The sequence below is a fragment of the Neomonachus schauinslandi genome, chromosome 10 (assembly GCF_002201575.2).
Source record: "Neomonachus schauinslandi chromosome 10, ASM220157v2, whole genome shotgun sequence".
Taxonomy (NCBI): domain Eukaryota; kingdom Metazoa; phylum Chordata; class Mammalia; order Carnivora; family Phocidae; genus Neomonachus; species Neomonachus schauinslandi.
This window is the reverse complement of record NC_058412.1, coordinates 68616741-68642855: the sequence shown is the minus strand read 5'-3', so window position 1 is coordinate 68642855 and position 26115 is coordinate 68616741. Positions and strand designations below refer to the sequence as shown.

Here is a 26115-nt window from a genome sequence, read left to right as displayed (position 1 = left end):
AGTTACCACACCAGTCTCTCTGCCGATCCCTGCTTTGCTCACTGTGTTCAATCCCTCTGGCCTCCATGCTCTCCCACGAGCATTCAAGCACATTCCCACTTCAGACCTGCGGCACTTGCAATAGAGCATTTAACCTCAGAACTGCATGCTTCTTTCTTGTGTTTATCAGGTGTCGCCTTCTCAGAAGGCCCAACATGATTACCCTACCTAAAATCAAAATGCCCCTAATCCATTCTCTATCCCCTTAACCTGCTTTAATGCTCTTCATAGCACTTGCTGTTTTCTGACATCAGAATACATTATGTGAACATATCCATAAGAGCAGGGTTTTGTCTTTATATGGCTCAGCATCTACAACAGCACATAGCAAGAGTTAAGAACACATTTTTTGAAGGAACAAATTATTCATTAAATCCCTACATTCTCTGAAGTTGCTAATATTATTTTACAGTCAAAACAGTAAGATGAAAACAGATCATGCAACCATCTTTGGAAACAGTTTGAAAATATTTTGGAAATGGGGCTTTATGGTTGAGGACTAGATGCCTGTACAGGATGGAAACAATGAGGAAGGAAGTCGAAATAAGGAAGACAAGGTATTTTTTTTAATTTCCTATTTCCTTAATTTTAATACTACAAATAAATACTTTGGGAAAAATCATACCTTAATTCAGTAACTCAATTTGTTTCTTAATTTCAAGTTAAATTAAAAACCAAAAACAATGGTCATTACTTACAAAAGATGAGCAATTATGGAAAACATATAGTATCCATGACTTAATTACTCCCCCATTTTTCTGTTTCCATATCAAACACAGGCCTAACTTATGATACATTAGACCAGGCACAAATTATAATATGAAAGTAGGGCATAGAACAATACAGTTGGAACTTGCAAGGATGCAAGAACTTACAGCCAAAGGAACATTGGAAAGTATGATAAGGCCTAAAGAGGATTATAATATCTTTGGTGGATAGGTAGGTTTTGTGTTTTGTTTTAGGTGTATCCTCAGGACTCAATGAATGCTTTGGGTACTAAACAGAGTAAAGCTCAAGTCAAGTTTACTGCTTCCATATGGTTCCAAACACATATGCACAATGGTAGAATCAGTGAAAGCAAACAAACAAAAAAAGTTTAAGTCATTTTCCTAGAAAAGGCATTGTGTTGCTAGAACTTTAATGAGCAAGAGTTCAGATGCAAGCCAGAGCAAAAAGTCAAACTTAGAACATCATTTTGTTGGTGCCTTTCCAAAACAGCAATTTGATAAAAGAGCATCTGCATGTCTTTTATCTGCAAACTTTATTTCATTATTGCACTATACTGTACTTAAAATAAAAACAGATCCACACATTTATTAAAATTGTAATGAATGAATCACTTAGGTTTTGATCTCCTATACCAGTTTTAGTAACCTCCTTTAAAGGAAGATCAATTAGACATACTTTTTTCTTCTTCTTTTTCAAATAATACTCTCAGACAGAACTTTTGAACTTTGTTTTATCAAAATTTAGGCATAGCAAACATAAGAAATAAAATAAACTATCCCCAATTCATGCATTTGATTAATACAGGCAGCATTCTTATTTCATTCTTGATATGAAAAAATAAAATTTTACATTTAATAAAATATCCCAAATGTTGTCTGACACAGTACACTAAATAAACTCTTATGACACAACCAGAAGCTCTATTAAAATATAGTGTTTCTAGGAAAGTACTCTTTTCATCAACTGACAAGCCTTGAAATACATGAAAATACAATCTTACTCCATATTGTGAAGGTTTTGATTTATTTGCTATAGTACACCACTGCTTTTGTGTTCCAAAATACAAAGTAAGAGACTCCTATAATGACGAATTTGTTAAAATGACTTTCCATAAGAAAATCACATTCATTTTCCAGTGCATATAAAGAGCTCTAAAAATCTCTTCTGCATACCTAGGAATGAAGCGACCCAAACAGGCTACACAGAGGTAAGAATTTTCCATAAATGTAATGAAAAGAGAACAAAAGGAGATACATCATCAGAAATATTACATCATATATATAATATACAAGATATAATTTTTGAAGTGTTATTTTCTTTGCTTTCTAAAAATGGAATGATGAAAATTATGTTGGGCTCACGTTCCTGTTCCAGCTATGAAACTAATTTTTTGACTTGGAGAGTTCTCCACCCTCTCTTTGTCTCAGTTGGTTCATCTCTAAAATCAGAGTGACTGTAGTAGATACTCTTCATGGTCACTCTTAACTCCAAAATTCTATGGATTCTGTAGTTTGGATATTTTCCATATTTTCATTGCTTAGTAAATTCTTCTTGACAAATTAATGACAAATTAATATGGAGTTCAAACATTAAAATATAGGCTCCTTCAGCTGAAGGAACTGGTGAATTTAATGATTGTTAAAAAGGAGGAGGAAGAGAGGTTTTAGATATAACTATCCAGGAGTGTCCTCAAGTTCTGCTCACTTGAGTGTCCAATATTATATGCAGCCCTCATAAAGTAAAACAACATACAACTATAGAGGGTCTTGAAGGAACTATGAATTCCTGAATAACCATAATTTATGGGCCAGCTGTGATAACACTACTAAAGTAATGTGAGGCCTATGTTTAATTAAATTATATTTATTACTTCTGTAGCATATTCAAATCTAAAATAAAGAATACAGACCATTGAGGTCAGTGTTTCAGGTCATGTTCACATATGATTCCAATTACTCAATATTCCAGAATGAGAAGAAAATGATTAGGGATTAATTATGGTGGCTATTAAAGCTTTTCTTAAAATTTCCTTTCTAAAAAATTAATATCACACTTAATCATCACAATATCCTCTTTAAAAATTGATTTATTTAGTTATAGTCTACCTCCACGTAGAATTTGGGGTGACTATACAAGACATGGACAAAATTCTAACTGAAAAAAGAAAGACTGCCCAAAATATAATCAGATAAACTAGATGTATCACAAATAAGTAACTTATTCGCCTCCTGGGGTCCTCCCGTTCATGGAGCAAAATGAAAATAGATGGGCCAAACAGAAAGATGTATCTTTCTATCAAAGGTAAGAATAAAAAAGAAAGAAGGGAAGGAGGAAGAAAAAAGTTGAGTAGTAATTGTTCTTGTAACTGTTACCAAACAAGAAATGAGTTATAGAAACAAAATACCATTACTTTGCAATTTCAGCTAGTGAATGTAGTGGCGGTTCTTCTCTGCTTACCATTTCAACCATCACCTTTTTAACAATTTTAAGCTTTCTTTTCACAGAACTGCTAAAATCTAATTTTAGTAATCCCCTTTCTCCTAGTCATCCCATCTTAATCCTAGATGGACCCTCACTTCTTGGTTTTTGAAGAAAACTTGAAAGAAACCCAGCCATTTATCAGATTTCTGGATTTGGAGGAAGGAAGCCCTGGCTCAGGACCTGCCTAATTTTCCCACGGATGGTGGACACATAACAGACAAACTGCTGCTTACACACCTGCCCAGGAAAAGCCTTAGATTGGTCAAAAAAAAAAGGCATAAATAAACAGATTCTGCTTGAGAAAACAAAGGAAATATGCAGAGCCTAAAAAAGACACACCAGCCACTAAATAAATATTTGCTTTCAATACAGGTTATTTCTGTCTTTGGTTGCTCCGCATCCTTTCTCTCTCCATCTTGCCAGTATTTTGTATTTTCTTTGGACATGTAATTGACCTAGTTGTATTTTATTACATGACAAATACACATATTTTAAAACTTATGAACATTTTAGAAAATTAAATTTCATGAAGGTAACTTTAAAGTACATGATTTTATAAATAAACATTTGTTAAAAAGAAATTCGGGAGTATAGCAGTTTGCTGTTATTTTTTTTCCCCTCACCTATAAATTGTGATGTAAATATATTATTTGAAATTAAAGGGATATCAGAAACTGGGAGAATCACTTCTTCACCCATCTAGAGGAGTACTTATGCCAAGATAACTGGGAAGTCTGGATTAGAAGGAAAGCGTGGTTTGTAAACATGGAAACAAATCAAAGGAAGGGGTAAAGTCCTGAGGAATACTAATTTTAGAGGATGGTGAAACTTAATGAATGAATCTTGCATCAAGAGATAAAGCATAGGAATGCCTACGTGGCTCCAGTCAGCTAAGCGGCTGCCTTTGGCTCAAGTCATGATCCCAGGGTCCTGGGATCAAGACCCACATCGGGTTCCTTGCTCGGTGGGGAGCCTGCTTCTCCCTCTGCCCGCTGCTCCCCCTGCTTGTGCTCTCTCCCTCTATCTCTCTGACAAATAAATAAAATCTTTAAAAAAAAAAATAAAGCATACCCAATAGTTACTAGAATATGCATGTCTGCCTATAACAAGCTGTTTGCAAAAATAAGCCAGTTTATTTACTGTGATATGTTCATTTTGCCACTCCTGGTTTCCTCTGATGACTCTGTTAACTCGATCTACAACCTACATCTTCCTCTGGATTTCACTGTACGTTCTCCGCTTTCATTTCCATTTCTCATTCTCTCCATCCCAAGTCAACAATTAGCCTACCCATATCCTAATCACTCAACTCTAGGCCTCTCCTTATTTCCCATGAACAAACCTACACTTTTTGTTGTGGTTCTAGATACAGTGGAAGTGGACAGTCTTCCAAACATGTACCCATCTAATGGCAGTCACAGACCTTTCTTACGAGAACCTCTTTGTTTCATTTGAGTCCACAGTTATTTATCTCCAGTTCTGCTTTCCATCCAAGATCTACCTTTGTAGTCAGAGCAGTCTTTCTAAAATTACAATCTTATATTACTTCCTGTTCTTTTAACTCTACCACTGAGTAAAAAGGTTAGTTCCAAGCCCCTTAATACAGCTTAAAAGATTTGCACAGCTTAGTTTGTGGTCTATATTAAACCACTTTCACCATTTTTCCTCTATGCACCATAAATTCTAAACTATTTTCAGTTCTGCAAATGAGGAATAGTCTCTTCTTGCATGCTTTCTCTTTTCCTTTCTGTTCCCTTAGTTAACTCCCATTCATATTCAAGTCTCACCTTAGCTATCTCATCCTTTGGGAGGCCTTCTGTACCTCCTAAGTCTGAGTTTTATATGCTTTACAATTAGTGTTGGTTATTCTATATTGTAGTTGACCTTATATATTTCTATATTCACCTACAGAAATATAAACTCCATGAGAGTAGTGACCAGGCACATCTAATCACAAATATGTCCGCAGTGTCTAAGCCTAATGCCTTTAAATATCATTTAAAGTGTCACAAATGTTTAAAAATTTCCCTCTGGTGCATTGATTACCACCTTAAGACACTATAATAAGCTATAGCTATTGATCCATTTTTATTTCAGAGTTCCATTTTGTAATAAACTATATTTGTTTTGATAGGTAATTGGACATATTTTTCATATCATTATCAAAGGATTAGTAAAAACTAGGGTTTTCTGAAGTACTTCTGGAATGCATAGACAGAAATCAAGGAAAAAATTATTGCCCAAAGAAAAACTGATGCAATATCCATTTATCAGTTTTGGAATCTAAGGAGGGCCAAAAATGTATTGCACTATAATTTCTGAATTATTTACAGAAGTTTTGGTGATACAACAGGAAAACCAGGAATATACTTTATTTAGGAGTCATAAAGAAAGAAATTTGAAATAAATGCCAAAGTCAAACTAAGTTACCTGGAAATTGTTAAGGGTGTAGGAAAAGTATGAATACATAGTTAACCACTATGCACTTAAGAGCATATTTTACCTATATCCTTTTTGTGTGTTTTACATATTATTCTCTTTTTTTATGTTTATGGAATTACTGACACCTGAGAGTTCTGAAAGGAGAAAAGAGTAATACTGTTAAATAAACATTTTCACAGAATGCATTTTTACATAAGTCTTCATTTCTTTTTTTTTTTTAAAGATTTTATTTATTTATTTGAGAGAGAGAATGAGAGAGAGAGCACATGAGAGGGGGGAGGGTCAGAGGGAGAAGCAGACTCCCTGCCGAGCAGGGAGCCCGATGCGGGACTCGATCCAGGGACTCCAGGATCATGAGCTGAGCCGAAGGCAGTCGCCCAACCAACTGAGCCACCCAGGCGCCCATAAGTCTTCATTTCTTAAACTCGGTAAATTCTCAGATAAAATGTCATAAAATATATTTAACTAAAATGTGAACAAATCCTTAGAATAGTAGTCTGCAGAGGTTAGAAAAAATTTTTCTGAGATATCTCCTTCTTTTCAATATTTGTCATCTTAGTAGGTACATCATTTGAATGTTTTATGATGAAAAATAAGCCAAAATATCAAGGAAAAAAATCACAGAGTGATAAAGCCTTAAAAGAGAAAGAAACACTAGAAAAAATAATTACTCTTTCACAGAGTGGAAGGAAAAAACAAAATCAGGAATATATTAATGATTAGATGAAGAAAATAAGAGTCAAAAACAAGGGACTCTATATGTATGTTGAGGTTTGCCTATAGTCTTCCTGTAAAGTCTTTGGAAACCATATCTAGATGTTTCTTCTTGATCGTTGCCAGCAATACATCATTTAGTTGGGAAATACATTCATCCATACATAAAAGAGATGAGGAATAAAGAAAAATATGAAAGTCAAATTGGCTAAAACCAAATTCCAAATAAAAGAAATACTCTCAAAATATAAGAGGATCTCAAACGCTATTATGGTCTCCAAAAAGAGGAGGTTGACTCTTGATCATTTGTATATATGACTCCACAGGACCTACACAAGCTATTCTAAAGCTGTGAGTGGTGACCGTGGAGACACAAGACACAGAGGAGAAAGCGCGGGGTTGTAGAAGTCTATGGGGTTTGAAGCCTATGTTCAGATTCTCTCCTTGCTGCTTAGACACTGTTTTTGCCAAATGCAAAACAAAAATAATAAATCTAGTTGTAGGGGTGAAAATTAAATGGGATAACATACATAAAATTGACAATACCAGTATATAATAGACAATCAGTAAATATCAATCCCTTCCTCCTCTCACACATCGCTACTCAAGGCATTTAAAAAATACATTAATTTTACTTGATATACCACATAATTTTAAATTGTGTATAAAGATCATCAGTAAATACTAAAAGTCATCAAAATAATGATAATTTCTCAACGAAGTATTTTAACTCTTTATAAGTGGTCACGGTCACAAAACATTTTGTTAGACTTTTTTAAAACGTGTACTTGGATATTTATATTTTTCAAGAGATTTACCTTTAATTTAATAACAATATTAGGATTTTTTGTGGAGATAAATCACATTATTGTTTTAACTTTAGTTTGTGTTTGTGTTTGTGTTTTAACTGGGAAAATCAGAGATAGACAGTGAAAGGAAACCAATATCCAATAAGGCATAGCTAGTTGGTGGGAAAGCAAAAAAAAAAAAATGCAATCCACCAATTAATCATTCTACCAAGTATCTTTAGTTCCTATTGAAATCATGAGTTGGTAAATAACCTGGATATCTGAATAAATTCTTGCCACTTAATTCCAATCTTGCTCTGAATAATTTCAAGGAGGTGATCCATAAAGGCCAGATCTAAGCTAGAAATTATGACTAATGGAAAGATCTAAGTCTTTCCTCTACAGGCTTTTAGCATTTTCTATAGAAATTTAGTTGCACGGGGCGCCTGGGTGGCTCAGTCGTTAAGCATCTGCCTTCAGCTCAGGTCATGGTCCCAGGGTCCTGGGATTGAGCCCCGCATTGGGCTCCCTGCTCCGCGGGAAGCCTGCTTCTCCCTCTCCCAATCCCCTTGCTTGTGTTCCTCTCTCGCTGTGTCTCTCTCTGTCAAATAAATGAATAAAATCTTTAAAAAAAAAAAAAAAAGAAATTTAGTTGCGCAAGCACCTGAATAGCCTGTGTAGTTGGCTCATGCCAGCTAAATCTTTGAGGAAGAGGTAAAAGACCCATTTTGGGTTAGATATGAAAAACTTTATGCAACAAATGCATATTTGGAAGCTGCAAAATGTGCATGCAAATCAATTTATATGCATGGGTGAATGCATATAGATGAGCTATTTTCAAAGTATAGGCATCCTGGTGTAGCATAAGATATCTGTACAAAAGGAATGGGAAGGAGGTGAATTGCTCAGCTTACTCATCCATTTACAATTTTCAATGGAAAATTGCATTGTCAGTTTCCATTATGCCTGCACAAATTTAGACAAATTAAAGACTCAACTAAGTAATTATTGATAACATACACATGTATGAAGTAAAGCAGGAAAGCCTTGTCAGTCATTTGGAACTTCTCAGATGTTTCTAGAAGTTCCATTAGGAAGAGAAAATATTACAAGAATGATAATACACTTGACTATGAAGCCAATTTGAGACACAGCACTGACTTATTCAGCCATCTCTCAAGTTTTGTTTTGGAGAAAGTGAGGGCAGGGGGAGATATTGTAAATGGAACATTAACAGAAATCACTCTGCTGAGAAGAAATATTACATCTGCTTCCAGACCCTGCACCTTATTAGGACCCCTCTGTTAAGTGCCAGGAGAATGATCATACAGCCTGACAAATGGGTACAAGTTAAATAAGTAAATAAATAAATAATCAATCAATCATTCAATCTTTGGAATTATATAGGATTTAAATGCTGTAATTCTCTCTTTTATGATATTCTTCCAGAATATATCCTGCAAGGTTAATGTCATATTTTGTTCTGACAACATGAACATTCTGTTTTTATTTCTGTAACAGAATGTTCAATCTAGAGTGATAATACAAATCCTTGGTAAGTCATATAGTGAGTCTGATCTTCTGAAATGGACTATTAGTTTGACATTTCAAAATCTTATTGAAAATCCCTCAAGATGGAGAGTCACCAACATCCTTCGTTAATCTAGTTTTAGTACTTGCAAATATATTTATATTACAGCAATTTAGATTTTTTTCTTTCCTCCCTCTGTGAAGACAATGGAACATCTGATCTTTACAAGTTATTTACTTTTTTTACATAAAAACATACATATATGTATATACAATCCTATTGTATGTGTACTATACATACATGTGTGTATATTTGCAATTTGATTGTGTTTACGAAACAATATATTTTAACATATTTCATCCTAGTTTATATAGACATATCTCATTTATATTATGTTGTGAGGCATTATATATGGGTCTACCAATGTTTAGTTAGCTAATTACATGTTAATTAATAGTTGAGTTGATTCCACTTATTTGTTTTCACCATTACAGACAACAGCAATATGTATCAGCAATAATACATTTCTGAGACTTGTTCAGGTAGTTCTGTTAAAAAAATTCCTACAAGGGGAACTGTCGTGTTAAAAGATACACACATTTAAAATTGTCATACCTACTGTTAAATTGCTCCTAAAAACAGCTGTAGTAACTCACACTCCAACCAAAGATGTACAAGAGCATAAGAGTGCTTGTAATTACCACATCTCTGTCAACACTGTGTACAATCGTTCTCTTTAATTTCAATCAGCTAAGCAAGAAATAACCTCATTTTAATTTATTTTGCTTTACTTACTAAGATCAAGCCTCTTTTCTTATACATATTGGCTTACTGTATTTCTCTTTTAAAGAACTGCTTATTTGTTTTCTCTGACCATTATCTTTAATATTTTCTTCTTAAAATCTTGAACTTAATTAAATTTACTAACATTTATTGAGCTCCTACTATGGGCTAGTCTGCTGGCTCTTACTTATATAATAGAGTAATAAACGGGAGTATGAATGCTCTCCCCGGGGACTTAGAATCACATGAAGAAATATGGTGGGGTGTTAAATAACTATAATAAAATGTGTTGAGTGCAATACTATATGAACAAAGATCTGCACAAAGCCAACATTTGCTCTGCAGGAGGGCCAGGGAAGAACGTCAGGGAGAATTTCAGAAAGATCTTTTAGATGAGTCAAGAATGATGGGTAGAATTTCACTCAGGGTGGAGAGAAGGCTTTTGGTCCAGAGAGAATAGCACTAGAAAGGGCTCCAAGACATGTAAATGCAATCATTATTCATAATACAAATAATGTTGGCTTAGGTCACAAGGTTTCTGTTGGGAGAAAATGGTAAGAAATGAGACTGGAAAGATCAGACACGGATTTTAAAAAGTGCTTGCTTGCCATTCTTAAGAATGTGTGCTTTCTCCTTAATCCTTAAGCCAAAGGAGAAATACTATTTTTAAAGGATCATCCCAATAGTAGAGAAGAATGGCTTTGGGTGGGGAAATGAGGAGTAGTGCTTGGGATTAGGAAAAGTGGTAAAAATTATAACAACAATCCTGATGGGTGAACAGGAAAGGCTGAAACAGTGTATCAGTAGAATCCAGTGAACTTGGTCACTGAGAGCACATGACTATATCTGCTCACACCTGTGACAGCATTTATTGCTTTCATGCAACAAATTCATGCAATCAGGCATGTATCTGCCAGCCTGCTCCACTAGAACGTGACTTCCTTCCCTTTGAATTCTTAAACCAGTGGTGAGGCAAAACATAGTATTTCACCAAAAGATAAAATAACAAGTTTCCCTTGTTCAGTTTATGCCCAAACAAGTATTTGTTAATCTGATGCTTTTTCTACCTATCCTCTATAACTATCTAATGACTCACCACGAACTGTTTTCTTGTGATATGGAAAAATCCAGAGATTGGAGTAATTTGAAATTACGGTAACCTAACTGAAAGTGTGAACAATCCATTAACTATAATTTTTAAAAGGATCCACATGTTTGTCACTCTTTATAGGCACACCACCATACGTGGGTTTTTCAAAAGTAAGGCTCATTTTTACTACAACTGAGGATATCACTAAATGGTACACATGTGCACCCTATTATAGGTCTTCGTACATTGTGATTGATAGTAAGTTTTTAAAATTTACTGTTACGTTAATCACCAGATAGTAAGTTTTATTCATATTTTTGATCCCTGAATATTTTATACCTGTATTTAGGTTTCAACACTTTCATTTGTGCTTCCAAATTTTGTCTTCGAGAGCACTGAGAACACAGACGGGAACAACTACTACGTAGGTGCTAAGGTCTCATGGTGTGTAGAACAGCTTTAGTAAGTGGTTTGGGAATGATGAATGGGCAAAAAACATAGGACTCAAAGATGAGACTAGATTTCTGGTTTGTGTAACCTGTTGTACTGAGAAACCATACACATTACAGAGTACCCATGACTAAGTGTTTTTTAATGTTGTGGTTATTTTGGTTTTATTTTCTTTGTTTTTAAATAAAAAATTATTTTCAACCTTCTCATCCCATTTTCCTCCAGGAAGAATTCACACCAGTGCCAAAACCCCTTCCGTCCAAAGCTATGTTTCCCAGAGAAAGAGCAACTGACACAGAATAGAAAAGGACAGATACAGGAGGGCATCACGTGGCTATGCTGCCCAAACTTGGGCAGCAGGGCAGGAGCGCCACACCTGGTGGGGGTGGGTTCAGCTTGGGGAGGGAACCCTAGAGAAGGCACAGTGAACAAGCAGAAGTGTGAATTGAGTTGAGACACAGGCAGAGGCTGTAACTGGAGCGCAAACACATTCAAGGAAACATGAAACTGGGGCAGTCCATTGTGTAAAGAGGACGACAAGGGCAGCTGGCTCAAGGCAAACACAAATATGTGGGCAAAGAACTTGCCCAGAGTGCATTCCAGAGACACCTATGTGCAGCAACAGCAAGTTAAGGCAACTGGGAAGTAATTCATGAACTAAGTTCTCTTGTGGCAGTTGATGCCATATTTTATCCAAATGCACCTGTGAATTATAACTTCAGATACTTTTTAAAGTAGTTTTTTCTGTTTGCTTGCTTTTTTTCCCCCTGCCAGTGGATAATTTGGGCTTATTTTTTTGGGGGGGGGAGGATTGTTTGGGGCTATTTCCATCTCATATTTGAGAAATTTGTGTGTTAAATGTTTTCCCAAAAGTTTGATTATTTACATAACTGATATAAGAGCTGAAAATGTATTCTGAAGGCCATTTAGTCCAAGCCTCTGACCAGAAAAAGGGAAATCCTAAGCAATTTAAAACTGGCAGTTGTGTATCTAAGCTATTATTAAGGATCTCCAGGAATAGAGATTCACCCATCACTTCTGCTAGCCTGCTCTCACATTTATACTAGAATTACAAGCAAATGCTGTCTTCTCTTTCCTTAGGCCTAAATCAACACACTCTTGTTCAAATCCATTTCCACTGCATAGTCCTCTGTGGACGAGACAACCGCTGCCAGTTCTCTTTAGTCCAAATTCTTTTTTTCTGTTTGTCAACTCATATTTTTCTGGCCTACTTTTCCTGCTAACAAATGCAATGCTATCAAGACTTTTCCCTTTACACAACTCTAGACTGCCTGATCTACAGACGCTAGTAAGAGGCAGGTTTTTTTTAAATTGCCAAATAACCACCACCTACTAAGGATTTTAGAAAGCCTCTGCCCAAGATATATATATATATACATATATGTATATATATATACATGTAAAATATATATATATATACATGTATATATATATACATATATGTATATATATATGTATATATATACATATCTTGATATTTTCAAGATATAATGGGAAATTAGTAAGCCAGATAGGAGCAAAAGGAAAGGTTAGGGAGTCACTGAAAGTGCAGCATGTGATGAACGGAGGGGACGGCTGTCCCAGGTCTGAGGAACTAAGCACTGGGAGAGCATTAATGAGGGGAGGAAGCAGTGAGTAGCATAAATAAAGCAGGTGGCTATTAGGGCAAGGAGGCTGAATGTCAGATCAGTTTCACAGAAGGGGGATCTAAAACACTTTTAGTTCAGTGAAGACAGCACTCTTTCTCTTAAGCAGATAAAGATAATTCAAGGGGATATTGACTACATGAATTTTATTTCCACTGAGGACATAACAAGAAGAAATTAATTTATGTCAGCAGAGAAAGGATTTTCATTAAATTTAAAGAAGAAATTCTGCCCAGGAAAAGTTATTAAACGTTTAGATGGAATACTGAGAGGGAGAGAAAATGAAATTGCATTAGTTTATACAGGCACTGTTTAGACACAGGGCAGATTCTCGTACGTGAAAGAGAGTGCGGAGGATGCACATTCAGTTATTATTAAAAAAGAAGGAATTGCAAGTTCAGGGCACGTCCTCAGGAGGTCTCAAAGCCTTGGTATGAATGCCAGCTTTGCAATTTCCCAGGATGTGAACTGAGTAATTTTAAAAATCTCTCTGTGCCTCAGTTTTCTCAGCTGTAAATTGGGGGAAATCACACCTACTTTATAGGGTTGTGGGAGGATTAAATGAATTAGTATGTATAAAGAGCTTAAAATAGTGCCTGGCACAGGGTATGAGTTATGCAGGGTTTTGCTATTGCTGTTCCTGTTGTTAGGAGAACAAAGTCCAATGACATACTGTCAGAACCTACTAAAGAATGATTCTATTTTATGTGACTAAAATTTTAGATGATAATGTATTTGTCCTGTCTGTTTCTTCCTCCTAGCTCTCCAGTGCAGTCTTAGGGCTAGAAGTCAAGAAATTCATGTTCTAGTCCCCTCTTCCACTAACCAGGTGTGTAATTTTTCTTATTTTAATCCACCAGTTCTTAGTGTTCTGGTTGTTTCAAATTCTGTTCTCTCTCTCTCTCAATTTACCTTCTCCAGCACTCATTTTCTCCCCCAATCATCTTCTTTTCTCCTATTTCCTGTTCCTCTTTCAGTCTTCAGCCTCATTTTCTCAATTATTACACATCTTAAGCTCCACAGCTTCCCTGAGGCCTCATCATCCTTCCATCCTCCATCCCTTGTGGGCGGAAGACACGACAGGATTGTATATTTGGCCCCAATCCAAATCTTTATTGCTTCTATTGAGGATGAAACACAGCATTTTCTGTGTCATACAAATAAGGACTTTGTCCAGGATGGATAACATCTTGGGTCTAGGGGAAGGGGAGGTGCCCATCATTCTTTATTTCTAATGACCTCTGGGAAAGCGCATAGCTCTCAGCTAACAGTCATAGAGGAGTGCCATTCCCAGATGAAGAATTACTCTAATTCTTGAAGCTCTACCTCTCCCTGTGTTTTTACGAAGGAAATCAATGTCGAGAGTAGAAGAGTAAACAATGGATGAAATTCAAGTGAAAAAAAAAAATCAGCAACAATAAAAAAACAACTTTAAATGTTATTTGAAGCCAAAAAATAGAAACTGTGATAGAAACAGAAAAGCCGTATTATTTTAATTCTACCATTCTAATCTAAACAAAGGTTGAAGTGGCCAGAGGAAGAGAAAATTAACGATGTATGCATCCAAAAATTCTTATATAATGATAGAAACTGACCATCAAGGCATGTTCTGAAACTTACACATGATTCCTTTAAATATTAAAAACTAAAATTCTTATAGATACTCCAACTACTCTGGTAAAAGAAATTTGGGAGCTATTTTATTATTATTTTTTTTTTTACCTAAATCCCTCTTTCAAAATATCCCTGTGGTGGTTGGCTTATTTTGAACGCACTGGGAGCTCATTAAATAAGTTTAACCCCCTAGTTTTCTTACGGATAAAAGTTTTTAAATGTCACTATTAATATTAGCCTAATTTTTTCCATGTGTTTGAATGTAATTATGTCTCATTCCAATAAATAGTTAAATAATAACTATAATTATTTAATAATGATAGCTAAAGTTCCATCAAAGCAAATTACTCTTGGTAACTGTCAGAACAATCTTAGAGCAAGACTTAATATGGTTAGATTTTCATATAACCCCCAGGAATAGTTAGGATGTTGTCAATCAATAATATGAAAATGGAACTTTGTAGAAACTTCAAAATCTCGAATCCCATGCCTGATCACGGAAGGTCATTTGTCTTACTATATAGACTTTTTAGGTTTCTAAGGTCTTGTGTAGAAAAAAATATATATTACACAGACTATTTTAAATCAAAGACATTATATTTTAATGACATGTTTCACCAATGTATTTGTGAGGATTTTATTTTAACATGATTTCAAGGACTTTAAAAAAATCCTTCTCTGCTTCTATTATATAGTTTTCTTATATATGTCATATTTTTGTATATATCTCTGTGCTTATACACATACACACAATCATTTATATATGAGAAGTACATGTTTTCACCACTTTAAAAATCTTAGTACTCTATGCCACAGGAAGTTGACCCAATCTTGAAAATAGGGGTTCATAAAAGTATCATCTTAAACATTTACTTGTGCGTTTGGATCATGAAGTACAGTATATTACTTCCTATTTTTACAATGTTTTCAGTTGTATAAATTTAGTCCCTTATGCTTCATATGTAACAATTTTAAATAAATAATCCCATTATTTGCTGGAAAAAAAAAATCAGTGCTGCATTCAGATAAGGAGTCTAAGCTGAAAAGGAGTATCTTCCCTATGGCAGCGATTCCCCTTAATTATAGGGAAATATCATTACTTAGAAGAAAAACATGAGTCTTTAATTTCCCTGCCTCTGCTGGGCTGGGGCAGTTCATCCTGCTGAATCCAGCAATGTCTGAGTAACACTTAAACTTAGCTGGTTCCACGTACAACACCCGGTCTTGTTAGGTCACCCACAACAGCAGCTCCTAAACTGTGATCAGTGTTGTTTCTGGCATGGAATGTTATCCACACAGAATTCACTATGTCTATAATTAAATGTAGAAAGCCCCGCCTGATGTTAGGGTGCTCGTGAAGCAACTGTTCTTCTTGGCAGCCCCTCCTCTAACTTTTGGACCACGAGGTCCCTCCTGGGGACCAACCTAAGAAAGTGCCATTTGGAGTCACACTGGTTCCTGTAATGTGGCATCAGTGTATTTCTCATTACAGTCCAGACATTTTTGAGCACAAGTTACTAGACAAGAGTCCAGGTCAGCACTTTGGCTTGCCAGGTCAGACTTGTTCTCCTTCCACTTCCTTCCAGTAATAGCATCTCATATATATACCAGAAAGAGCTTAGGGAATACAGCTTTTTAACTCTAAGAACTGCCCTTGAGTTCAGTTTTAGGCAATGTGCTGGGAAGCCAAACTCATCCAAAAAGAGACACTACCTTCTCATTATATAATTTCAATTAAGTGCCCAGTGTACCATCATCTAAACCTTCAGCAGAACCATGTTCTAATTCAGCAAGTTTAAGTGTCTACTTATGTGATGGGGATAGATCTTCGTACTTGTCCTATATCACCATGGACTTTGATAATTTCAATAATGTTATCTCCCAGACTCTAAAGCGGATGTAAATTCTGTGTTGCTTGTTTTGTGAGAACTAAGTATTTTCATTCCGGAGATTAAGAACTGTAATTCTTCAGATGCAATATACTAGGGCTTTACTTCTAGTTACATTAAAGTAAAATCAACCCTTTAAGCATAATATTAATAGAAGGTCAACAAAAGCAGCAAATAAGCAAGTGTTATAGACACAAAGTGCAATGCATTCTGACAAGCTATTCTGTTTCTTTATTATCATGACATTAGGAAATGGCACTAAATGTAAGGGTCTGCCACAATCTTCAATTCTGAAGGCTTTATTATAAGTCAGCCATTCATATCAGCAGCAAGCTGACAACTCAAGAACAAATTCCCAGCATCCACTAGCTGTTTATTAAGTGAAACACACATGTCATATAATGGACAGAGTTGCCTGCTGGGGCAATGGACACACCTGGGCTCAGATTTCAGCTCTGCCATTGAGCTATGGGACTTTTGGCAAGGCAGCTTTTCTAATCCACAATTTTCTCCTCTGTAAAATGGGAATTTTATAAAACCTATCAAGTAGGATGTTATAGAAATAAATAAGGCTAAGACGGACAAAGCATACTGTACAATGCTTTTCACTCAGTAAGCACTAAATGATAATTATAATAACTTATGATTCTAAACAGAATAATTTCAAACTGTATTCAAACACAAAAGATGCTAATGGCACCAAGAAAGGAGGGACATCTAGTGCACCTTTTGAAATAATTTTATGCCTAATATTTTGGGGGGAGAAATCACGTATATTTGTAGATTTAGAGAATATTATGAGAGTTATGGTTAGACTGGTAATTTTTTTTTTTCCAATATCCCAACACTCATTCAAATTATTGAGCTCTTACAACATACTCATCATTCAATCACTTAAAATTCCAGTAACTGAATCATCCTAATTGGAAAACTTACATTGCTTGAATGTGTTGGTAGGACTTTAGTTCAATAGTTGCAAATTTTATCTGTGTTATCTCTATTTTATCTATGTGTTATCTCTATTACAAAAGGCACAAGAAATTAGAAACAAATTAAGAGGTGTACCGGTGTTTAAAACAGAATACTCCCCTTACCCTTAAAATTTACTCATATATACATATACTTGCTCTCTAGAATGTTACAAATATTTGACTCTTTTGCCTACTATTTTAAAGTACAGATTTCCATTAAGAATTCCTTCATAAAGTGCATTTTCGTATGTATTTAGGGTATGAATATGTACACACTACATGTATTCATTGAGCATCATTCTTTTATAATCTGAAGGATTTTTTTTTAAAGTAGAGCATATATAAAGTATCTTATGTGTAGATACTTATGTATAGATACTTTATGTATGTAAATCTTTAGTGTATATACAGTTCAGTGAATCTTTACAAATATATATACCCATATAAACATCACCCAGATCATGTGAAAGGTTCCACAGTGCCCTCTACTAGTCAATACCACTAAAAGGTAACCCCATTCTGAACTTTATCATCATAGATCAGTTGTATCTGTTTTGAACTTCATATAAATAGAATCATGTAATATGCACTCATTTAGCTGCTGCCTTATTTATTTCATTTGTTCAGATTTTACAAAGAAAGAACAAGGTAACAAATGCCCTCTTTACTCAGGTTGTCTGTACCAAGGTATCACTGTGTAATAAGAAAACTCTAACAAATCTTATATATACTATTGGATATAAATGATATAAACTTCATCTAAAATGACCCCAACATAGATTTATAGAAACATGTTTAACATTTCCACTATTAACATTTACAACACTTTAGAGCCATCTACCCTGCTGCCATTAGATATTTCTTTCCAAAGTTCATGTTTTTCTGGGAGTTTACCCCTATTAACTACTCATAATCTGAAATAGGTTAGCAGAAGTTCACGATATATTAGTTGCCTGATTATGTGTTTCTCAATTTACAAACTCGAAAACTGAAATACAGAACATTAGTGATCTTACTCTAACAGTGATTTAGAGGCAACGCCACATCTGGAATTTAGTTGTTCAAACACCTTACCACATTCTGTTTACACACATTGTGTAAATAACATGGCAAGAAAAGAATCTGAGAGAGCACTGCACCCATTCCCATGTTCCAGTAGAAACACATGGAATCTATGCTTAAGAGAAGAAAACAAAACAAAACCAACAAAAAAAAAGCCATGCAATTTCTGAAGAGCTCTGATACAAGTAGCCAAAAAACTTTTTTTTTCCCCCAAAACCTAAGTGGGACACTTTAAGACTTACTATTTAGCAAAGACCAAGAAATTTACCAAGTCCTGTGTTTTGAGTAATGGAAAAGGGACTGAGCCATAAAATTATACATAAGTGCACAAGAAAAAAGTATATGAGGTTTGCATAATATTGTTTTGTACAACAAACTCCAAACTTTTAGAATATGTGCTCAAGTGAGCATGAACTCAAAACTTTTAGAATGCAAAAATGATTTATTCTGAATTATATCAAATACACGTGTGCACTTATCAAAAAAAGTTTGCAAAGAAAGTTCAAACAGCAGCTTTATATCTCCAGAATAAAACAAAGCATAAGTATCTATGATACTTAATTTTCAGTGAATATTTATAGGAGTTAACCCTGCATGCAGTGTGGCCACCAAATGTTTATTGAGAAAAGAATACAGAATGTGGTCAGTGACTGTTTTTCAGGAACCAGTGTAGCTCAGGGTGCTGATTCTCACAATACAGCTAAGAATAACATAAATATTATATAGTATTAGTCCTTTCTTATTTTTTTATCAGTTTATTATCACATTTTATCTAAAGGTATCCAAAACTGGAACATGATTTCACTGGCATATAGGTAAATTTATGCTAAAAACATGATCTGTTTATAATAACTATAGGAATGTCTTAAGCTTTTAAAGCTCGAACATATTACCTAGCTTCTCTGCAGATACATGTAAATAACTTTAACTTATAGGAGAGCCTCAAAGACAAATCATAAATAGGACAGGTCCATTAGATATCTCTATCTACACACTGGAATAAATACAGTAAGCATCACTATTTAAGTATAGGATTGAGATGAATACATGTATTAGTTTATATGGAGGGTGACAGTTTTTACAAATGCTTTTGTGTTAAAGGCTTTCTTAATAAAAATTATCAAATAGAATAAATAAAAAATTAAGTACCTACATAATATTTTTCTTTATTGCAGCAGTTAAAATATTGAAAGCCTAGACTCAATCAACCAATATATACTGTCACAAGAAAGGCATGTTGAGCAAGGTTCTTGAAGGATACAACATAGAATGACATTCATTGCCAATGGGCTCAAGAAGCCTATAGATTTGCTAGGCTTATCTGAGGAAACCACATGATAATCCACAGAAAGGGTTCTGATACATTTTACAGATGGAACCAAGTGTTCCTAACAATGAATGGCCTTAGATTTCTATATATAACCAACCTCACAAAGATTCTAAGTTCCTTAAAGAATCTTGTTTTTCGCTATGTCCCCCTCGTTCAGTCTACAGCTTACAGTGGGTGCTTAAACTAATTCTGTTGACTGACAGAAATTAATGTTTTCTCTTTTACTCTGGCCCCCTATCAATGTGTTCCCTACACAGTAGCCAGAGTGACATTTTTGAAATATAAATTTGATAATGGCTCCCTCCTCCCCACCTTCTACACTAAACTCCTTCCATTATTTTTCCATCACTTTTACCATAAAGATTCAAATCCTTCATATGGTCTAGAAGGCCCCAAAAGACCTGGCCCTACTCCTCTATGAGCTCCATACTCAAGGGTCTTCTCTCAGTTGCTTGAATATGCCAGGACACTCCTATACCAGGCTTTTGTACCTAGTATTTCTCCTCTGCATTTACATGGTTAACTCCTCATCTCTCAGATTTTAAACCTCAATCTTCAGGGAAACCTTTTTTGATTAGGTTAGTTCACACTATTTTAAGTTCTCACAATACCATGTATCTGTCCTCCAGAATACATACCACCATTTTAAGTTTCCATTTATTTTTAAATAACTATGTCTCCTCATTGGAATGCAAGGTCTAGCAAGGTAGGAACTATTTCTGAGAGTTTACTCACCATTTTTTTTACCTGAGCCTGCTACTCGGACACATACAAAGCATTCAATCAGTATTTGTTGAATAAAAAATAAATGTAGAAATGACTAAGTGAATATGGTTCTTTATCTGGTCACATTAGTAAAGTCACAGAAAGCATGGGCTTTGTTAAGTGACATCTATCACACTACCATGTTTAGTAATATTTAGTAATTAGCCATTGTAAGGGTATGTGTTTATGACCATTTACATAGAGAAAGTAAATAAAAGTGGCACTCCAGAGTCTAGTATGAAATTTTAATATAAGTGACCCTAAAATGCATGAAACCTGGATATCATTTTTAAAAGTGTAACTTCCCTTCTCATTGATCAGCCTTTTATTCTCATTTTTAAGCTGGACAGCCATGGAATTCACTAATTCTTTTAAGCTGCTAAGAAACTATTAGTCCTCTTCAGTAGAAACTTATTAAATAATAATGGTCCTGGGGCACTTAGATGAGTACGATTCACTGAAAAAGCTATGTACCTCATAAGCATCCATCATTCAGGAAAGATGACATTCTTGGATACTGAAGTTCTGAGGCTCATTTTCAGGGTCAAAGAACTTAAGTGATACATAGGTTAGTCCTATTCCATCAGCCATTTATACATAATTTTTTTCTCTTGAATAATGCCTGAACTTGAAAAAATATCCATACTCGTAAAATGGAAATCTTATTCAGCGGGAAAAGATAATACAGGGCTCGAGAATGAGAGTGCCTGCACTTTTGTGTGAGCTCTGCCACTAACCTGGTCATGACACATAACCTTTCTTGTGTTCTACTGCCATCACTATATAAATAAACAAATAAATAAATAAATAAAACTTGCTAGACTTGAATAAATTACAGTAAGGATGAAACTGAGCTCATTAAATAAAAATATTCTAGAAAACCATAGATGCAGAAGTTGTTGCAAGACATTCTGGGCCAGAAAAATAAATAGAGAAAGAATATGATTATTGTCTTTTTTAGTAGTTCTTACTGTATTTTTAATATGAAGGCAACTAAATAATATTATTCATTAAGTTAAAAAAGAAATTGTGGTTAGAACTAGATGTAATTTGAATCTTGTTTAATGTTTGCTGTTAATTTTTTTTCCTAAATTTTCTCTAATGAATGTGGATTTGTTTTTAAATTAGTTTTTAAAAAGAATGTGACATTCAGTGTAAATACTGGCTAGAGGCAGGGCTCTGCTCATACTTCATCTGAATAGAAACCATCTATCCCTGGCCATCAATACATGATTGGTGTTGGGAGAGGCATCCATTCTCAATTATTTAACAGTCATTTGACACATAAGAAATAGAGAAAATACAGAAACTGGAGCCCATCCTTCTGGGCAGATCGACTCTGCCTTTATCACTCCATCTCCCATTTCTGTGATAATCAAAAAAATCCAGCCTTTTGTTTTCCTTTCATGACTAGTGATGATCTTTGCACTCCGTTTTCAGATCAAATTTTCAAAACGAATCAATGCTCCAGAACCATCCTGATGGATTTTCTTTTCTGAATTGAATTACCTTAAGCATCAGGTACTATATTGTTCAATTATGTATCTTGGTAATTCCAAATTCTTCCTCTTATGGAAAGAGCCTATCCACTGGCAAAACAAAATGCATTTCAGAAACATCTAATTCTGCTTCTCTTCAACATATTACTTTTGCCATGCTTTCTCCACTCTTAAGTGTTCCTGATTATGCATGATCCCTGGATCCCTACATTTAAAATGCACAAGAAAATAAAAATTTTAATTTAAAACACCCTCCCACACAGAACAAGCTGTCATTGTGTCATATTTGTTTCCTAATTTAAGGAAGGAAGTTATATCTCATGTGTCCTTCATTAAATTGTCTGCTCTGTATTTTAAAGTGGCATTGGGATACGTAGAGCAATTTTTCCCATAAAATAATGTTCATTTTTAAAAATGTATTTCTATTAATCAGTGCAGAGGTATGGAGCTCCAAATTATAATATAGCAAACCATCATATGTACCTGATATTTCATTCAAGATTTACAATTAAATTAGATATGGGAGAGGAAAAACATGTCCTGTTTTATTTTGGTAAAACCTAACTATAAAGCCTGGTACTAAATCCATGGAAATTTACTGGCCAAGCTGAAGTGTAGTATAGGCCATGGAAGACAGTCTTCTATAATTACTTAAGCCAAAACATAATGAAAACAAAAACCTTAATGAAGGGAGAGAATAATAAAATAACTCTTTACTTTTTTTCCATAAACCCATAAAGGCTACAGAACTCTTCTTCCCCTCTGACCAGCTTTTTTCTTCCTAACAAACTCCCTTTGCTATTTAAACAATTACAAATTTTATCAAGTCTTCATTTCTCTTCAAGTCAGATGAGAGAGAACTGCCAAGTCTAATAAGATTTACAAGGGCTAGTTCCTCTTAGCAGTGTCAGCAAAAAAAAAAAAAAAAAAAAAAAAAAAAAAGGAGACATTATACAATAAAATTCAGCCACACATTGAGCTTTTGTCCTCACAGCTTTCAAAATAGATTTAATAATTCACCTTTTAAAAAACATTTGCAGCTGTAAATGTCATTTATCCTATGCTGTCTTGATTTGACCCATACACTATCTACTTTAAACCCTGACACCTCTCCGCTCAGCCACAAATCCATGCCTCATCTTTTTCATATCAGTCACTTTCTGCTCATAGGCTTTTCGGTATTTATACAATATTTTTCCTTGGTCATTGTCATGTAGCAATATTGGAGACACATGAATGACTGAATTTTATTTATTAAGGGGAGAAAATAAAACTTAGGTATGATTTTTTTTTCATTCCACACTTTCAATCCTTAAAAACAACAGAAATTACAGGTTAGCCTCCGCTACTCAGATAAATATCATTAGCTAAATGTACTCAGAAAAATCTCTTGCAATCCTTCATATGCATCCCCTGTTTATTAGCCTACAGAAGATTCCCAGTCCAACAACGTCTAAATTTCTGTGTTATTTATCTTCCCAAGACATTTGCTAATTAAGAAATATGTTATTTAATCTCTAACATTTCTAAATATTAGCTGACCTGTCTTCCACTTCAAGAAATCACAGAAAAATCACATAATTTTTCCTAAACTGACAAATGTTGGACTTGGACATAACCACAGAAAATAACATTAATTCCAAGAACCCTTCTCCTTCTAATCCCATGGCCCCCTTTTTCCACAACCAGGAGCAGGACTTTATACTTTATTTATAAAAGGCAAAGCAGTTCCTATGAATCCTGTTCCCCTTCTGTCCTTTACCACGAATAACAAACGTGGAGATTCTCAACCATAGCGAACCTCTCCCGCACTTCCTTCTTCACCAAATGTGTGCCCAATCTTCTAGATGCTTGTCTGCATCTTAGGGGAAACATCTGTGTATTTTACAGACTTAGAGGTGGTAGAGGAAAGCACAGCGGTTATTCAGGCAGGCCATGGCCCAATGAAGTTAGGGAGCAGCCTGACAAAGAACCCGAGGAATCTGAAGAGGAGAGGTCATTCTACTCGCCACTTGGAAGTAAGCAGGGTTGGCACCAAGGGTTCCCAGGAGAAAACTGAACCTGGAAATGGTGCTGCCCAACCATGAAGAGGAGCTGTGGGAGGTGATAAGGCAGAGACGCCACAAACAGGTCTTCCCCTTGAAACTAGCTGAAACACACTGTCCAGAGAAGGAAGACCCCATGCACCAGCCGGCCCCGCCTGCCTCGCCCTGCCTCCCCGCGCCCTGCCCAGGCCGAGGCGCCCGGTGAGTCAGGCGTCGGGCCTTACCTTGGCTGCAGTCCTTGCCGCGGAAGCCGGTTCGCGAGCAGTCGCACACGGCCTGGTCGTCCACCACGGAGCACACGCCTCCGTTGAGGCACACCCCGCCCTCGCCCTCCTCACCCGCCTCGCACGGGCTCCCCCCACCGCTATTGGGCTGCTCGTCGTCCAGCTTCACCTCGCCGCTGTCCACAGGCAGGGCCTGGGAGGAGTTGACCCTCACGTCGCGAATCCACCCTTTAAAGGGCTCTCGCTCCCTCACAGAGGCCAGCGTCAGCTTGAGCGCCGCAGCGCGCAGTTCCGGGGGCAGCCCCCCCCACAAAGAGGCCGCTGAACACCGTCATGTCCCTGCGCTTCGACTTGACCTCCACCCACTTGGCCTCCACCTGGTCGATGAAGAGCGTGGTGTTGCGGAACTGCCGGCGGATACGCACGTTGTGCCATGCGCCGTCGTTGACCGGCGTGTCAGCCAGGAGCGTGGCGGGCTCCGCGCAGAAGATGGAGAAGCTGAGCTGCAGGCGGCCGCCGCGCGTTAGAATGAGCTCCAGGAAGTCGCAGAAGCCCTCGTCGTCGAAGTAGAGCACTAGGCCGCGGGCGCTGCGCGTCTTGAGCTGGAAGCTCATCTCGCTCTCGCAGCAGGCGTTCCACTTGGGGAAGCGCGTCCACTGGCCCTCAGCGCCCGGGAACTCCAGCCCGCTGCCCAGCTCTGCCCAGCAGCCCAGGAGCAGCAGCGAGAGGCACAGGAGAAAGCAGCCCCCGCGCTGGAGAAGCGCCGTCCCCATGCTCGGGGCTGGGGTGCGGCGGGGGGGTGCCGGGGCCGACAGGGTCAAAATGGTCCTGGACACCGTGATGTAGAAATAAGGGTCCGGAAACACGTAGGGTAAAGGGATGGGCAGGAGGGGGAGGGATGCACCCTCCTTTATCTAGCTCTTTTTTTCTTCTTCTTCTTCCAGCAACCCCTCCCTCTCTCCCGATAGTCCCCTCCCAACTGGAAAACGTAGACCCCAGTGGTACAGGGCAGCAGCAGATCTTCCAGACCAAAGGGAGGATACACTTTGGAAGCAACGTTCTGGAAAAGGCGTTAACAGAAGGTCAAGGGAAGTCACTTATCCATTTGAGTCCGATGACCTAGTTCAAGGGCATCAGTGGTGTCAAGAGATGCTTCACTCCTCAAATACTATTTTCTGCCAGGTACCATCAGTGGTACCGGGCAAAAGCGAAGCAGATAGAGTCTGTTCAGAATACTTTTCAGGGAAGTACAAGAAAGCCAGCAATGAACCAAGATCCTTGGATACCTCAAGTGTTTCTCCTCCAGATGTGGTGTCCCAAACCGGAAGGGAGAGACAGGTTCCTTGCCTCTTTACGGCACCACTTAACCCCTGAGTAGCTTCAAAGGCCTGCTTCTTCTGTCATATCATGGACTTCCTGAACCACTGTAGCCAACGCAGAATTCCTTATGCATGGCCTCACAGGATGGATTTTACTTCTCTTTTTCCCCTCCCCAACAGTAGGGTTCAAACCCAGAAGCTGTGGAATAGCCAAAAGCTGTTAGATGTCACAACAGCTCCTCTTCTTTCCTCTCTCCCTCTGCAAGGCCAAGCTAAGATGCCAGCATATCAATTGGTTGTGTGTTGGTGATGCATTTTGGTTTTGTCTTTTTATAAGGACCCAGAAAATCTGCAGAGAATTAAAATAAAAATTAAGCTCTAAAATCATTTATAGTATCATATAAATCATTATTCAGCTCAGAAACCAGGTGCATAACTAGAGCTGTTAGGAAGCCAGAGTTAACCTTACTGGAAAGGGCTTATTTATCCTGATCTATCAAGGAAGACCTAATATCTCCTAATAGTTAATATTGCACTTTTACAATCAGTCATTACACCCTTGCAGTTTATTATAACTGTTAATAGGTAGCCCTCTCAGAATTTTATAGAGATATGCTTATGGTTATCTTTTACTTTTTCTGAGAAATTTTAATTTTTTAAAATATGAAAAGGGGAGGAAAAAG

At 36.6% G+C, this 26115-nt stretch overlaps 1 protein-coding gene across 1 annotated transcript in view; it reads right to left on the bottom strand.

Moving 5' to 3' along the window:
- The window catches only part of NRXN1 (neurexin 1), a 1112161-nt gene extending 1087275 nt beyond the window's left edge, over positions 1–24886 (bottom strand). Inside the window, 2 exon segments of the mRNA XM_021701263.1 lie at positions 24114–24420; positions 24422–24886. Of these exon segments, the coding sequence (XP_021556938.1) occupies positions 24114–24420; positions 24422–24886 (772 nt within the window).
- Positions 24887–26115: the final 1229 nt, after the last annotated feature.